The 14,052-nt window shown below is 55.3% G+C and overlaps 7 protein-coding genes across 7 annotated transcripts; 2 read left to right on the top strand and 5 right to left on the bottom strand.

Annotated features, from left to right (window-relative positions):
- Window positions 1-114: 114 nt before the first annotated feature.
- LTR77_007998 (uncharacterized protein) lies at window positions 115-564 on the top strand (the record flags this gene model as incomplete). Its single annotated transcript, XM_064805232.1, has 2 exons — window positions 115-399; window positions 472-564. 2 exons carry the CDS (start codon window positions 115-117, stop codon window positions 562-564), a joined length of 378 nt encoding a protein of 125 aa, XP_064656337.1.
- A 196-nt stretch (window positions 565-760) lies between these two features.
- On the bottom strand, window positions 761-2,498 carry LTR77_007997 (uncharacterized protein; the record flags this gene model as incomplete). The annotated part of the gene is made up of 6 exons (XM_064805231.1): window positions 761-1,087; window positions 1,142-1,407; window positions 1,457-1,616; window positions 1,665-1,855; window positions 1,916-2,384; window positions 2,433-2,498. 6 exons carry the CDS (start codon window positions 2,496-2,498, stop codon window positions 761-763), a joined length of 1,479 nt encoding a protein of 492 aa, XP_064656336.1.
- Window positions 2,499-2,880: 382 nt separating this feature from the next.
- Window positions 2,881-4,557, bottom strand: LAP4 (vacuolar aminopeptidase 1; the record flags this gene model as incomplete). The annotated part of the gene is made up of 2 exons (XM_064805230.1): window positions 2,881-4,436; window positions 4,461-4,557. The coding sequence occupies 2 exons, from the start codon at window positions 4,555-4,557 to the stop codon at window positions 2,881-2,883; spliced, it is 1,653 nt and encodes a 550-aa protein (XP_064656335.1).
- Window positions 4,558-4,978: 421 nt separating this feature from the next.
- Window positions 4,979-5,477, top strand: LTR77_007995 (uncharacterized protein; the record flags this gene model as incomplete). Its single annotated transcript, XM_064805229.1, has 3 exons — window positions 4,979-5,124; window positions 5,178-5,317; window positions 5,365-5,477. The coding sequence occupies 3 exons, from the start codon at window positions 4,979-4,981 to the stop codon at window positions 5,475-5,477; spliced, it is 399 nt and encodes a 132-aa protein (XP_064656334.1).
- Window positions 5,478-7,341: 1,864 nt separating this feature from the next.
- LTR77_007994 (uncharacterized protein) lies at window positions 7,342-9,672 on the bottom strand (the record flags this gene model as incomplete). Its single annotated transcript, XM_064805228.1, has 2 exons — window positions 7,342-8,080; window positions 8,150-9,672. 2 exons carry the CDS (start codon window positions 9,670-9,672, stop codon window positions 7,342-7,344), a joined length of 2,262 nt encoding a protein of 753 aa, XP_064656333.1.
- Window positions 9,673-10,606: 934 nt separating this feature from the next.
- Window positions 10,607-11,598, bottom strand: LTR77_007993 (uncharacterized protein; the record flags this gene model as incomplete). Its single annotated transcript, XM_064805227.1, has 3 exons — window positions 10,607-10,655; window positions 10,708-11,455; window positions 11,541-11,598. 3 exons carry the CDS (start codon window positions 11,596-11,598, stop codon window positions 10,607-10,609), a joined length of 855 nt encoding a protein of 284 aa, XP_064656332.1.
- Window positions 11,599-12,247: 649 nt separating this feature from the next.
- On the bottom strand, window positions 12,248-13,995 carry LTR77_007992 (uncharacterized protein; the record flags this gene model as incomplete). The annotated part of the gene is made up of 2 exons (XM_064805226.1): window positions 12,248-12,276; window positions 12,297-13,995. The coding sequence occupies 2 exons, from the start codon at window positions 13,993-13,995 to the stop codon at window positions 12,248-12,250; spliced, it is 1,728 nt and encodes a 575-aa protein (XP_064656331.1).
- Window positions 13,996-14,052: the final 57 nt, after the last annotated feature.

Here is a 14,052-nt window from a genome sequence, read left to right as displayed (position 1 = left end):
TGGGCTACTTACGACCTGTACGAAATCAATATGCAAAACCTTCCCCAAGACAAACCTTGACTCTCTTGCCCACTCGTTCGCAGGCACTGCCACTGCGGAGCAATCAAATACAAAATGACAATCTCCCCGCCACTCTACCCAGAGGAGACAGAAGGCAAAGAGCAATACACCGCCGTCGAATGCCACTGCTCCCACTGCGAACGACAAGGCGCCATTTCAGCCCACCCGAAGGTCAAGAACATCGAGTTCACGCAAGGCCTCGAGCACAAAGGGGAGTACCTGATGGGTCCGAAGAAGAACCCGCATTGGTATTGCACGAAGTGTCATTGCTTTCTGGCGACTGATTTGAGTTGGATTATGGAGAATGTTTTCAAGGATGAGAATCGGATGACTATAAATGTGAGTTGACATATTCTAAAGAGTTCCTGTATGCGTGGCATGGCCCCCTGCTAATTCTCAAGCGGCGTCTAGTTGCGGATGTTGAAGGACTGCGATCTGAGCAAGATCCAGCGCAAGCAGCTCTACTTCATGAAGGACGCGCCGCCAAAGTATGAGATCTCATGAGACGTTGAACAGTCGGGCTCCGCAACTGTGGTGCTGGCATAGATATGGAACGTATTCAGCGAACGTCATCAATCAGCCCGTAGGAGAGATCTTACGGGAGGTCCCATCTTCCCGGAGGGCAGGTATCTACAGGCCACGTGGCTGGTAAGTGGCAGCTCTCTATCTCAATCTGCTAATATCCACACCTCCAATCTCCTTAGAGCGGCTCAAATATCAAATCACACCGGCCTCCCTTCGGTAGCACGAGAAAATGATCCCTCATCGCCATACTGTCCGCAGTCGTCTCCGGAGCGGCAGTAACACTATACTTCAGCAGCAAAGCCGAAGTGGCCTCTCTCAACTCCATCATGGCGAGAGGGCGGCCCAGACAAGCTCGGGTGCCTTTGGAGAAGGGCATGAAGAGGTCCTTTGCTTTTGGATCTGTCTGTTCGTTCTTCAACCACCTTTCGGGATCGAATGTATCGGGATCCGGGAAAGCGGTTGGGTCGCGCTGGGTGGTGTAGCATTGCGCGGAGACCACGGTCTGTATAACTGCGTCAGCACTTGTACCGCTAGGCTGTTCCCAGAGAATGCTTACGTCTTCGGGAATGTAGTAAAGGCCCAGCTGTGCGCCTCCGGGTGGCGTCGCTCTCGGCAGACTGGCAGGAGCGGCTGGGTGCAGTCGCAAAGCCTCATTGATCACTGCTTCTAGGACTGGTGCATCGGAAGCTTTGAGAAGTTGAACGCCATCAGAAGAACTGTCATTCCTGTCCAAACCTCTCAGCTCATCCCGGATACGCTGCTGCCATTCCGGATTGCGCGTGAGCTCCCAGAAAAGGTACGTTAGGGTTGTGCTTGTCGTGTCTAATATTTGTGAGCTTCTCTGCGTCTTCGATATGGACAAGTCACTGACCCGTTCCGGCAAAAACGAGATTTCCAATCTCGGTGTAGGTCTCGCGATCGGTCAATACCTGGTTGCCATCCTTTGGTGACAGAATCTTGGTGAGGAGGTCTTTGCGACCCGACTCCCGGCCGAAACGCTTGATGTACGTCCTGTATGCGTTTTCGCCGTACTGGATATGGTCAGCTATAACGCAGTCTGATGAAGACTCTTGTCTTACCTCGTTCAGCCGCCGTCGGGCGCCGAGAAACCACTGCACGCCTTGAAACGGCAGTATTGTCATCAGAGCATAGATCCACGGAAAGTTCCATTCGATCCCGGAAAGGAGGAAATGCTGATCGATGTCTAGGAGAAACTGGGGAGGGTCTTCGTTATCGAGCCCGCCAAAGGACGAACCAAGGAACAATTCGCCTGTGCAGCATTTGAATCAGCCGATTCTGGAGAGCGATTCGGCGGAGAAGTCCAACCTACCAACGACATCGAGCGAGAACAATCGAAACAGCAACAACATATCCACCGGCATCCCCTTCTTCGCCCCAATCTTTCCCACCAGCTTCGCCACCTGCGCATGCACAAGCGGCGCACACGTCGTGACATTCGCCTGCGAGAAAGCATAACTCAGCAGCGACCTCCGCTGACTATGCAGCCCTTTGTCGCGCAGACTGAAAATCCCAAGCGGTTTCACACTCATCGAATCGTAGATCTCCGCTTTCATGAACGCGGTCTGCTGGCTGTACATTTCGTTTACGGAGGCTTGGTCGGCGAAGGAGAGTTCTTTGGGTCCGATCCGGACGACGGGGCCGTATTTTTGGTGGAGCTGGTGGATGGTGGTTGTTCGAGTGCCGGCGAGGTCGATGAAGACGAGCCAGTAGGGTGTTAGACGGGCGAGGAAGGGTCCGGGGATGTGGCAGAGGGGGGAGATGAGGTTGGTTTGAACATTCTGGAGACTTGTCAGTGGTTGGCTTTGGACGATGAGATAGTTACTTACTCTCCATATCACGAACGTCCCAGCGAGAATCAACAGTAGCTGTATCGTCGATAAGCCGGTGAACATGGTGGCGGTGTCCATGTGGCCTTGGGATTCGTGGTTGGGAAGCTGAGGACGATACTGGGGATAAACGCTGGGAGTGCGGAAAGATTATCAGCGGTCCTATCCTCGCTTGGATCCATAACCATTAATCCTGCCGGTGTTGACCGGCATGTTGCAGTCTAGGGCTAGAGCGACGAACAAGGATCTTCTCAACAACCCCGCCCAGGCTGCATATACCTGCAGGTGGCCCGGCGGGCTACTACAGGAGGCTGCATTGGCGTGCTACCGCTTGCGCGAACAATATCGGTGATGGAGATATAGTGGCCTTGGCCGTATAAGTACAGTCGCTACGCTGAATGCTCTATAGCCAGGTATATCCCAATGCCGCTCCACAGTCATGCTTCAATCATGCCCTAAACTCCTTATCAACATGCTCAAACCCGTTCAAAAAGCCCGTAAACGCCAACACCCCCAACCCAGGATCCAGACTCCCCGTCGTCGCCCGGATAGAATGCATCGACAACTGCGGCAGCCCGGCGTCAATCGCGCGGATCCCAGTCATACTGCTCAGCATCGGTCCGACTGTACCCCCAGACCGACTGTCGTTCCTGATCTGGAAGACCTGCAGCTTCGCACCGACACGCTCGGAACAGCGCTGCAGGATCGCGGTGCTGATGCTGTCGGTCGTCATGTGCCCGTTGCTATCTGCGGCGACGACGAGGCCGGTGTTGAGGTGCGGTGCGTGGTTGGCGAGGTAGGCGCCGAGGAAGTTGGGGTTAACGGCGTGCGTGACATCGGAGGAGAGGATGTAGGAGTTTGCGTATGTTCGGCCGAAAAGGTCGGAAGAAGGGCTGTGTTTTGACAACGAGCCCACGGCGCGCTCGATGGTTTGGGGAAGGAAGTTGCTCTTCGCGCCTTGTCGTAGCTGTGAGCCGATCTCTTCGTCGTCGAACCAGCCGACGACTTTGATGACGCCTGAGAAGCGGGTGTCGTAGAGTTGACTGCCCATTAGTGCCTGCATTGCGGCCCAGGAGCAGAGCTTGTCGTCGATGCGGCCTCCGTAGATGAATTCCTTGTTCAGGCCGCCGACGGTGGCAGGCTGGACGTCGTACAGCTCGAGCTCCCAGTTGATGATGTTGCCGACGGCAGAAGAGCTTAGACCAAGCTGCTTAGCGACTGCCTTCACGAGAGCCTTCGGCTGTGTGTTGATGAAGTTGCTGACCGGGCCCTTCTCGCCTCCAAGGAGTGTTGGTTGCGCAAAGGGCTCACTGCTCTGTGTAGCGTTTGCGGACGAGTCCACGCCCTCGAGTCCAATGATCGGTACCATCTGTGTCTCCTTGTTGAACGGGCCCATTGCTGCTTCGCCAAAGTGAGGGGCCAGGGTTGGTATGCGGGCGATCGGCCAGTTCAGATCCACCAGCTTCGAAACAATCTTGTCACCTTCCTTCACCAATACCCTTCCAGCGATGCCCAGATCACGATCCCACCACGTGCTGTTCATCGCTCCAGCGTACGGTGCTACCCCCAACTGCTGGTAGCCAGCCTTATTCGGCACCTCAGAGATGGGCTTTAGCTTGGCCGTCAGAGCATCCACATGTCCTGCCAGAATCGCACACCCGTTCCCAGGCTCGTACTTCTCTCCCACGACGAATGCGATGAGTGAAGAGCCGTTCCGCTCAACGTAGTACCGTCCGGACGGCTGGATGTCCCATGCATCTCGCTCGTCCAGCTCAGTCCATCCCATCTCCTTGAGCATCTTCTTCTGGGAAGCCACGGCATGGAAGACTGTCGGGTTGTCCGTCAGGAAGTCGCAGAAGGGTTTGGCGTAGAGTTCCGCATTGCTGCTCGTAGCTCGGGGGAAGCGTTTGTCCTCGAGACTCTTCTTCAATTCCTCCTCGTTGATTGCGGCTGTTCGTTCAGCTGGATGAACTGCCTTTGCTCCCCAGATATTGCGCTGCGGCTCTGTCCTACATTGCGGACGCGCACTCGATGGAGGGTACTGGTGCTGCGGATGCGGCGAAGAGAAATTGAGGTCGGACATGCTGCCCCGTAGATTCTGCATTGAAGCTGCGTTGCGGACCATCGCGTCAGACTAGAGGTGGTATGGGTGTCGGAGTGTTGTGTTGGGTCTTTGTTGATGTATCTGTGGGTCGATGTGTCAAAGTGAAGTGGTTGTCAGGCGCGAACCTCCAAATGCCCTAACAGGAAGCTGCACAACTTCCAGCACAGACCGCATCACGTGCCCGGAGCCAGCCTCGTCTGGTTGTGGGGCTGAGAGACGACAGTGGCGTCGAGGTGGAGCAGCATTCTGGAGACTGGAAACAGGTTGTGCTTCCTTGCAATGCTTGCGTCAGGACGTCTGGACTCTGGCAGAAACGCTGACAAGAGACGGGTTGTTGGGACGAGGGAGCCTTGCAACCGCAGCTGGTGAAGTACTCAGGTAGGCGCTCTTCATCATTTCTTCATAAATCTTCTCAAACTGTACTACATCACCGTTGTTCAATATGTCTACAACCAGCACCCCAGCAAAGACTCCTCTGAAACAGACCGGTCAAGCGACCAAGTCGGCAGCGCCGTCAGCAGCTGGCTCGGTGGCAGGCGACGATGCCTCAAAGGCGCTCGAGAAGCTCGAGACGAAGACGAAGGCAGTGTACGATCGCCTCAAATCTTCTGTTCGATGGACAGGCTCTGACCAGTGCACAGCAACGCCAACAACGTAGCCCGCGTAGCCAACAGCCATCTCACCTCGAACGAGGAGAAATTGCAGCCATTGCTCTCGCTCAAGACTGGCAAGGCGATTGAGAAGTTCCCTGGGACTTCGAAGGACATTGACAAGCTGTCATGTAGGTGTTTTCGAATTTTGAAGGATGGGCGAAGCTGACGGCTGTAGTGACAATGGTCGACTCCATCCTGAACAATCTGGAAGCAGATCGTACAGGCAGCGAGGCGACGAAGCGTGAGAAGCTGAGGATTCAGATTGGACTGAGGGCGCATCCAGCTTGAGGTCAATGATTTTATGAATCGTGGAGTGCTGGAATCATTGAGTCCTGCAAAGGTCCGCAACATGTCGATGAAATACAGCAAAGAAGCCTCTCCACCCAAATGGCAGTCTGCTGGGGTATATACAACCGCATTAATGCCTCCTCCTCTAACCCACAAGTCGTAACATCGTCGAATGGTCTGGTGCCGAATAGTCATAATCTGTCGATCTCGCTCGCTCAACTCGCCCTCCCAATCTTCGCTCCATTCCTCACAGCCCGTTCAAATCTCTCCGGGCCAAAGATGCGCTGTCCCATTTCGTAGACTTTCGCGGTAGCTTCGTGGGAGTCGCCCCATCGTAGGGATTCGTATACTTCGACCAGTTGGGCTAAGGCTTGGTCGTGGAAGACGTTGTGGGAGTGGCGGCCTATGAGGGGTTTGTCGGGGATCTGGTGGGTGTGGTATTAGTATCGGAGTGGTTGTTGGAGGAAGAGGAAGAGGCGGACTTCTCTGACTTGTGGTCGTCCGATTCTGAAGAAGCGTGACATGGCGTTTCGCATCTTTCGGAGGGGTTGTTTCCCTTGTGACTTGCTTTGATCTGGGTTGGCGTCAGTTAATACAAGCAATGCACTCTGTGGTTGTTGGCCTACCGCTGTCAAGGCGTTGCATCGAGCATTGTATCGACTGGTAAGTATGAAACCACAGCAGAAGAGATGAGAGTGAGTACGAAGAACAGTAGGCAACCTACAGCATAAGAACAGACACAATACTCCCCTTGGGCAAACACGCAGCAAAATCCCATCATCTAGACTCCATACCCACGCCTCATCCGCCCGGAGAGCCCAACACCTACGAACTCAATCTCGACTCGTGAGGCGCAGGACAGGGCGAACGAGTCCGCAAAAACAGACCGCCGCCGGAGACGATCCGAACCACGAGTGTCGATCCTTCTCCAGACAGCGAAGGAGTCCCGAAAGTCACGACTCGCAAGGCGCCGAGGTCGCGCAATCATCGTTCGGCATTGAGGTGTTTGAGTCGGAGGAACCGCAGGTGCCGACAAGCTTGCCTTAGTCAGGGTAGAAGATCGAGTGCCTTGCAGCCCAATGTGCGCGATTTGGTCGTGGAGTTGAGGAGGAACTGGTTCTTTCCGATGCAGGGACGTTTGGAGGTGGAGCGTGAGCTTTTGATGCCCAATGTCGATCGCTTGCTTGTTTGGAACCACGACCATAGTTCTATTTACTACTTCACAGACGTCGGAGTATTTCAAAGCAGTTTCGAGGGAAATGGTTGCCGAGCTGATTCTACGCAACTACGCAAAAGATGCAATCTTTCTGCAGTATCCACACGGTCAAGACTGAGCCATCGGTCTGCACCGAACGACGCCCAATTCCACCCCACCATTGCAGGAAACCAAGCAGCCGCTTGTCTATGGAAGAACAATACCACGGTCATGATCCCACCTCCGCGACGAGGCTGATTCCTGAGTGCTGAACGCAACAAAAGACAGATGTTTCATGGGGCGCTGGTTCAGGGTCGTCGTCATGAAGGAGCTCTCGCTAGGATGCACGTGTTGCTGCGCCGTCATGCTATCTGGCTGAATTTGCGGTGGAAGCTCAAAGGGTGGGTTGTTGACTGGCGCAGCGGAAGACGTAGTAGCAACAATTCTCGGTCTTGTCGTAAGCGAAACCCGTTGCTACGAATTTCGAGGAAATGCCTTCGGAAGACTGGACGGGCACAACTTCAAGGCACCCAGCCCTGCCAGTGCTTCTCCGCTGACTGATGTGCACTACGCGATGACTGGTTGTTGCGCGTGCTGCCGTACCCTTCGCTCTTCGGGACTATATTATTTTTTGGCGGCCGGCACATCATGCTGCGATATCACCTTGTGTTAAGCCTTGCAAGTTGCCTGTCGAAGCCGAATCCATTCGTCAACATGGGTATTCCAGCAACGAAACCAGCACGCGTTCATGCGCAGCATATTGAGGTCGCAATAGTAAATGTCGTATTCAGCGTAATGTAAGTGAATGCGGTGAGCCCACTCCCAGTCGCTGCCACTCTCTCGCGTCTGGGGGAGGTGTGCGCTGACGACACGGACTGGCTCGCTGGCCCTGCGGCGATGGCGCGGTCGTCTCAAAGTTGGTTCAAGCAGCCTCAATGGCGTCCAAGTCTCACACCGGTCTGTATCATCTCGAGACGACCGTCGACCTGGATAGAATTCCCAGGGTTTCGACAATTGATGCGGCCGACAGATCTCAAATGCAACGTGCGATTTCGACCATGTTGTGCCGTCCACCGTGTCGCAACTCTCTGGCTCCCAGCATATAGCTTGCGGAACGTAAGGCGACGTCTCCCATCCTCCGGGAGCTGTTTGCATGATATACAGGTAGAATGTCTGGCACGCTTGAACCATCAAGCTCCATTCAGCCGGCGTTGCTCCATAGGTGAAGCCACAGATCCGAAAGGTGACATCCGGGCGCCAGTCATTTCTGTAGCGGTGACAGTGCACGAGGGCCTTGGGCCAAGCGAGTGCTTCTGTCTTGCCATATTGTGTGAGGTCCACGTTGGCGTGGAACAGCGCAGATATCCAAGTCTTAAAGACTTGCAATATGTGGCCCTCGTGTTGAGGGCTGTGATAATTCCAGATCAATTGCAGAAGTAGTATGTGGAAGGGTGTGTGCAAAGTGTCATGCTCTGACGGCCAATCGTGAGGCCAGCACCAAATGTTGACTGAAGTCGTGGGATGAAGATCAGCTCCTACGGTCAAAAGTTTTTCTAAGAGTGGTGTCCAGATGACTTTTCGGGCTCTAGGAGACAGCCGTTGCTCTTCCGTCATCTTACTAGCAATCAAATGCAGCACCGAGATTCCCTGAGAGCTGGGTCTAGAAGTACGCAGGCTGGCCAGACTATCTTCGCTACCGCTCAACTTGAACTCCTTTGTCAGCATCCCCGGATCCACAGTCCAGCAACAATTGATCACAAGGTAGTCAAAGCGCGATTGAGCGTCAAACGGCGCATCGAATATTGTGTTCTGCTTCACAAGGTCTAGGAATTGAACATGACACCACCACCCGAGGTTGGGTCCAAAGGTTTCCCTGTCGCAGGCTAGTGTGATGTCGCCTGCTTCGATGAATCGTTGAGCTATGAGACGTTCGCCAACAGTGACTTCCGGATTGTACGAGTTGAAGACGGTTACACTTAGTTCGGCGAATGCAGCTCGTATAGCCTCCACACGATCCGGGAAGCCAGGTATTAGTAATAGATTGCATAATTCGACGGAACCTGACCCAGCGGCGATTTGAAGTGGTGACATAACCCAACAATTGCCTCGATCATACATGTCGTAGGGCGACGCTGTGCCTTCGTCGAACATCTTCCTGACCATGGAGACGTTGCCAGCTCTGAGATACATGACGATGGGCGAGTCACGATATGGTCGGATGCGAAATGTCTGCAAGCGCAAAGTCCAGTCCCCTTGTGCACGGCAGGTAGACAGAAGCCAGACTCGATCGCAGAACCAAGAGGGAAGCTTGAATCGATATGTCGTGCCCTTCTTTCCAGCAGGAACTCTGCGTGGAGCAGACCTCGCAGGCCGCCGGACCAAGTCTGTATTCACCACGTCCGTGACTTGAGGGATGGAAGACTCGAGCTGGCGTCGGGCAGCACCTGGAGGCGCGGCTTGCAACGACGACATTGCAATGTCCGAGCGTATCTCAGAGACGGCTCCCCCCAGCTTCAGCAACGCCAGTCCATGCTGGATCTCCCGATCGTTGGAAGCATGCATCATCCTGACCTGGGTCCTATGGTCGAAGACCTGGAACGCCAGCATGAGCGAGTTCTTGGACCTTTCCAGGTCAGCACAAAGCTGCTTAATGTCGCCCATCCTCAGCGCCGAATACAATCGCCCAGCTAAGCGAAAGCGTGCCAGTACAGCCTCGAGCGATGTCGTGGCTTCGACGATGTCTTCTGTGCTCTCCCTGCAAAGCTCGATACATTCTTCCAAGGCGTCGGCATCTCGTGAGCCGTGCTCAATTCTCAGGCCGTCAATCTGCCGCAGTAGGAGTGACAAGGTGTTAAGTTCTCGAGAGATGCGCCGGAGTGATCTTGGTGCCTTCTCGACCTGTTCGCAGAAGCTCTTGAGCTTGACGGCGCAGTCTGCCAGCTGGACGGCCAGTGACACCAGGCCGGCACCACCTGCGACGGCACCGAAGATTTCGGCCATTTCATAAAGGCGTTTCGTTACTGGCAGGTAAGGTCTCGTGGGCCCGGTGCGAGTCTTTTTGAAAGAAGAGCGTTGTTGCGAAGGTAAGAGATGTCCGAACGATCAGGCTGAGGCGCAGAGCTCCTCTCGAGCTCAGCCTTGCTGTATGCTGCATGCATCAGGCTGCAGAGGCGCTTGGCTCCCAGTGGCCGTGATGAAATACTTCTCGAGCCTGCTGGGAGGTACATCGCTGGAGGCCAGTCAGTCAAGACATGCATGTGCTAAGCGCGGAGCTGAAATGGAGTGTTTTGTGGCGAAGTGCTGAGGGCATCGTCGAGCACTGACGTCGTGGAGTATACCATACCCTGAGTGCGTCTGTGTCTAGCTCACTGCCGCTCTCCAAGAATGCGCGAAGTTTGCCGCCAGGGCTGCTGGCCGAATGGTCGAAGTCATCAAAAATCCAGCATTGAGCGCGAAGGAGGAATCAGAACTCTGACTTCGAGCAACGGCTCATGCAACCCGAACCACGACACAGCCCATAATCTTGAGATGCCACCATAGGAGGTACCCAACAGGCGCCTCGCTCCCGGATTGCCGTGGCCGTGAAAAGACGAAAAACTGTGGCCAAGGCCCAAAAGTCGAACCTCACTTCATACTACGCGTCTGGCTAAGCTAAGCTAAACTACCCACGAGGCTGCCTGATCCAGCGAAAGTCATTTCCATCATGCAATCATCGTGTGCCGATACCGTCCTTTCCACGCAGTGTCATCGCCTCATGCATATTGCAAAGCAACAGCGAGATCGAAAACGCCATCATCACCTCCACACATGCAGATCCCATGGCTCATTTACGCCGAGCGAGCGTGCCGCAGCAATGCCATCCGAAGTGCAGTAACGATAACGCCATCGTGCACATCCAACGCCGTCAAAAATGGTGGTTTGCGCCAAGACAGCACTACGCCTTGCCGTCCCCTTCGTCCTCATCGTCGAGCGCTTCTGGATGCCTGCGGACACATTAGCCAACCACTCCGATACTCGCACAAACAAATTACTTACCCCAAAAGATTCTTCACTCCACTCATCTCATAATGCTTCCTCCGCATCTGTTCAAACTTCCGATGCTTCTCCCGCTCATCCACACTCATATCCTCCACCCTCTCCTCCCCATGCTTCGCCCCACTACCACCATCCACATCCATCCCATCATCCCCCTCACTCTCCACCACAACCTTGCGATCCCCATCGCTCTCCCTCCTCGTCTTCAGATCCATCTCCGGCTCCCCCAGGTCCAGGCCGGGGATATCGCTATCCCTCGACTTAGGCTTCGGCTTGCTCATCTCCAGCTCATCAACCGCCAGCTCACTAGGGTCGAGCGCAGACATCTCCGCCTCATCCTCCATCGGATCATACTGCGCCGCGTACGGCGTCTTGGGCTCGTCGATCTTCATCTTCCCGCCCATCTGCCCTTCGTTTAGGTACAGGTTCGCTTCGTCCCATTTCAGCCGCATGTTCTGCTCGTCCTGCTGCGTGCCGGCGTTGCTGGTACTGGAGAGGCGGCGGCTGGGGTTGGAGTTCGGGTTGGAGGAGTTGCGGTGGTGGCGGGCTTCGCCGGCGTTGAGCTCGGTGTTCATTAGGGTGAGTTCTTTCTCCGAGAGCTCGCGGGGTGGTGCTGCAGGGCGCGAGGGGGTGTTGGAGGTGGCTGGGGTGTCGGCGATGGCGGATTCGGTGGGGTGGTGTTCCGAGGTTGGGGAGATGCGGGCGGTGGGGGAGATGTGTTGTTGGGAGTGCGAGTTCTTCAGGATGCCTGTGGACGAGACTGTGGTTAGCTGGTGATCTTGTGGGCATGCGGTGGTATTGCTGCTGCTGCGGCTGAGGTGTGAAAGACATACCCTTAGGCCTCTTAGGCGCCTCGGGTGGTGAGTGCATCATCTCCGAATCTTGTGCCATGGTGTCTGCGTCTGTCGTGCTATCTGTCGATCTTTGCGTGCTGTGAAACGGGGATGGTGTTGTGAAAGGTGGTAGTTGGACCCTTTCACGTGAAAGCCTTGCCGGTGTCGCACAAAGCAGCAAGGCAGGTACGATGCAAGATCTGGACTTCACTTCAACACTTCAATATGCCAAGCGATGTGTGTTTGAGGTGAAGTTTGTTGACGAAGGTGGCAGAGATGCGTAGCTGTAGCTCGAATGTCTTGTAATGATGATGATCACGAGCATGCAAGCGAAGCAGACGAGCAGCAGCAGCCGATTGTGGATGATCAATATCTCACTGGTTGCCGCGGTCATCCCACGTGAGGCGCGTCACACTGCATCGGCCGGCCGGAGCGGGAGGACGGAGAAACCTTGAGGCTAAAGAGGCTCTCGCGGCGACAACATGGATATTGCGGAAGGCACCATAGAACACAGCCGGGGCGTGAGAAGATAGTGTAGATGACGCTACGGTATACTGCGCTCGCTAAATGAAAAACTACATGAGTGTATGATATGAGCAGAGACCGATCCTGATCGAAATGAGCGGTATCCTCCAACCCCAGCTGTAGATGCATCGACATGTCCAGTACTCCTCAGTCATACATCATTCGTCAACATCGTAACTTCCTCACACATCTCCTCCACCCACCTCCAGGTCTACGACCAAAACCACCCACCCTTCTTCCCCTGCCCCTCCCTCTTCTCCTCAGCCCTTCCTCCACCGCCTTGACCACGCTCAGCACTGCCTTCCTGCCCTCCCCGTACCGTCTGAACACTCTCCTTCACCTCCTCCCTCCCGTCCGCAAACCGCTGCTTCAGAACCATCTTCGTCGTCACAGTCCCGTCCGCTAGGCGCGTCGTATGCGTGGTCGTCAGCTGCGAGAGCACATCCGCTTGCTTTGGAAGATCTCGTCTGGTCGCAACCTTGTGTTGCGCGGCTACCTGCTCCTCCTCATCCTCCTCCTCCTCGTCCCACTCGTAATCTTCTTCTTCTTCTTCCTCCTCTTCCTGCTTGGCGACCTGCTCATGCTGGGTCTGCTGCTCCCACCTCCTCTCTGCCTCCTCCCGCCCCATGAGCAAGCGTCTCTTATTCTGTTGTTCGATCAGGTCAAGCTGCACTTGATAGTCCACCAAACCATGATCTGCCTCCCTCTTAGCCTGCGGAATCTCGGGCAGTGTCGGTTTCGACTCCTCCTGCTTCTCCCACGGACACCCCCTCCCCTGCTCCAGCGGCGGCAACATCTCTTCATACAACTCCTCCTCCGTATCCGGCACCCGCCATGGCGTCCTGTAAAAACCCGGTACAGGTTCCGGCGCAGCTTTGACCCCAACCTCATCCACCAACGCCACCCAGTCATCTCTAAGGTGCGCCCAGTTCTCCGCCGCCCAATCTTTCTTTCCACCCCTCAGCGGGAAAGCCTTCAGGCACTGCCCCAAAGACTCGTACTGCGCCTTCTTCTCCTTCAACCTGAATCCTTGTCCCTGATACAGTCCCGGCAGCTGCGGGGGGAGGATCCCTCTGCACTGAAGACTCAACATCCAATCCAACCCCGGCCCTTCCCGCGTCGACACCGGCGTGCCGAAAGGCGCCCGCTCGCCTCGTTTCTCCTGGCTCCACATCGGCTTCTCCAGCGTCGCTAAGAACAGATCCTCAAACGCTGCGCGATACGTTGGGCCCGCCTTGTCTTCTGCTTCGACATTGATCGGCGAGTACGGACTCCGCTTGAACCACTCGACGCTCAACCACCTATACCCCCTCTCCCTCCTCAGCCCCCAAAGCGCCGTACTCGGCAGATTCTCCTCCGTCTCCGGTTTATAAAAACACGCCCCTCCCCAACTCAACAGCGGGCCTAACGCAAAGCGATCCACCAACCCCAACCTCGCTTCCTTCTCCCCCTCCGGATCCCGGTACAACCAATCGATCTTCTCATACCCCACACCCTCATTCCTCCTAAAAGCCTCCGCCAGCAGCGAGATAGCCGCCTCTTTCACCTCCACCTTCTCCTGCTCCGTCGCTCTATCCCGTTCAGTAGCGATGTAGTCGGGAGAATCCGTACTCCCCGTCCAGCGGAACGAGATATCCCTCTCCCGCGCTTCTTGCGACAGACGTTCAGCTTCCATCTGCGCTTTTAGCTCCGAGACGTTGCTGGGGAAATTTCTGAGGCCGGAGGAGAGGCTGGCGAGGTTGGAGTCGACGAAGGATTTGAAGCGTTCGAACGGGCCTGGTTCGCTGCGTGATGATGATGATGGGGAGGTGTTGGTGGGAGAGGAAGCGTCAGACCAGCTGCGGAGGTCCTTCTCGAGGTCGGAGTGGAATTTGCGCATTTCGGCGCGTTGGGCGTCGAGCCAGGCGGTGAAGTCGTCTTTGTCGGACATGTTTGTTTGGCGCGTGAATGTTGTGGGTGATGGGTGAAGTGAGAGGTCGTGGTTGTC

This window comes from Saxophila tyrrhenica (assembly GCF_035928015.1).
Source record: "Saxophila tyrrhenica strain CCFEE 5935 chromosome Unknown scaffold_13, whole genome shotgun sequence".
Taxonomy (NCBI): domain Eukaryota; kingdom Fungi; phylum Ascomycota; class Dothideomycetes; order Mycosphaerellales; family Extremaceae; genus Saxophila; species Saxophila tyrrhenica.
The sequence above is the reverse complement of the archived record's forward strand: the minus strand, read 5'-3'. Positions and strand labels throughout refer to the sequence as shown.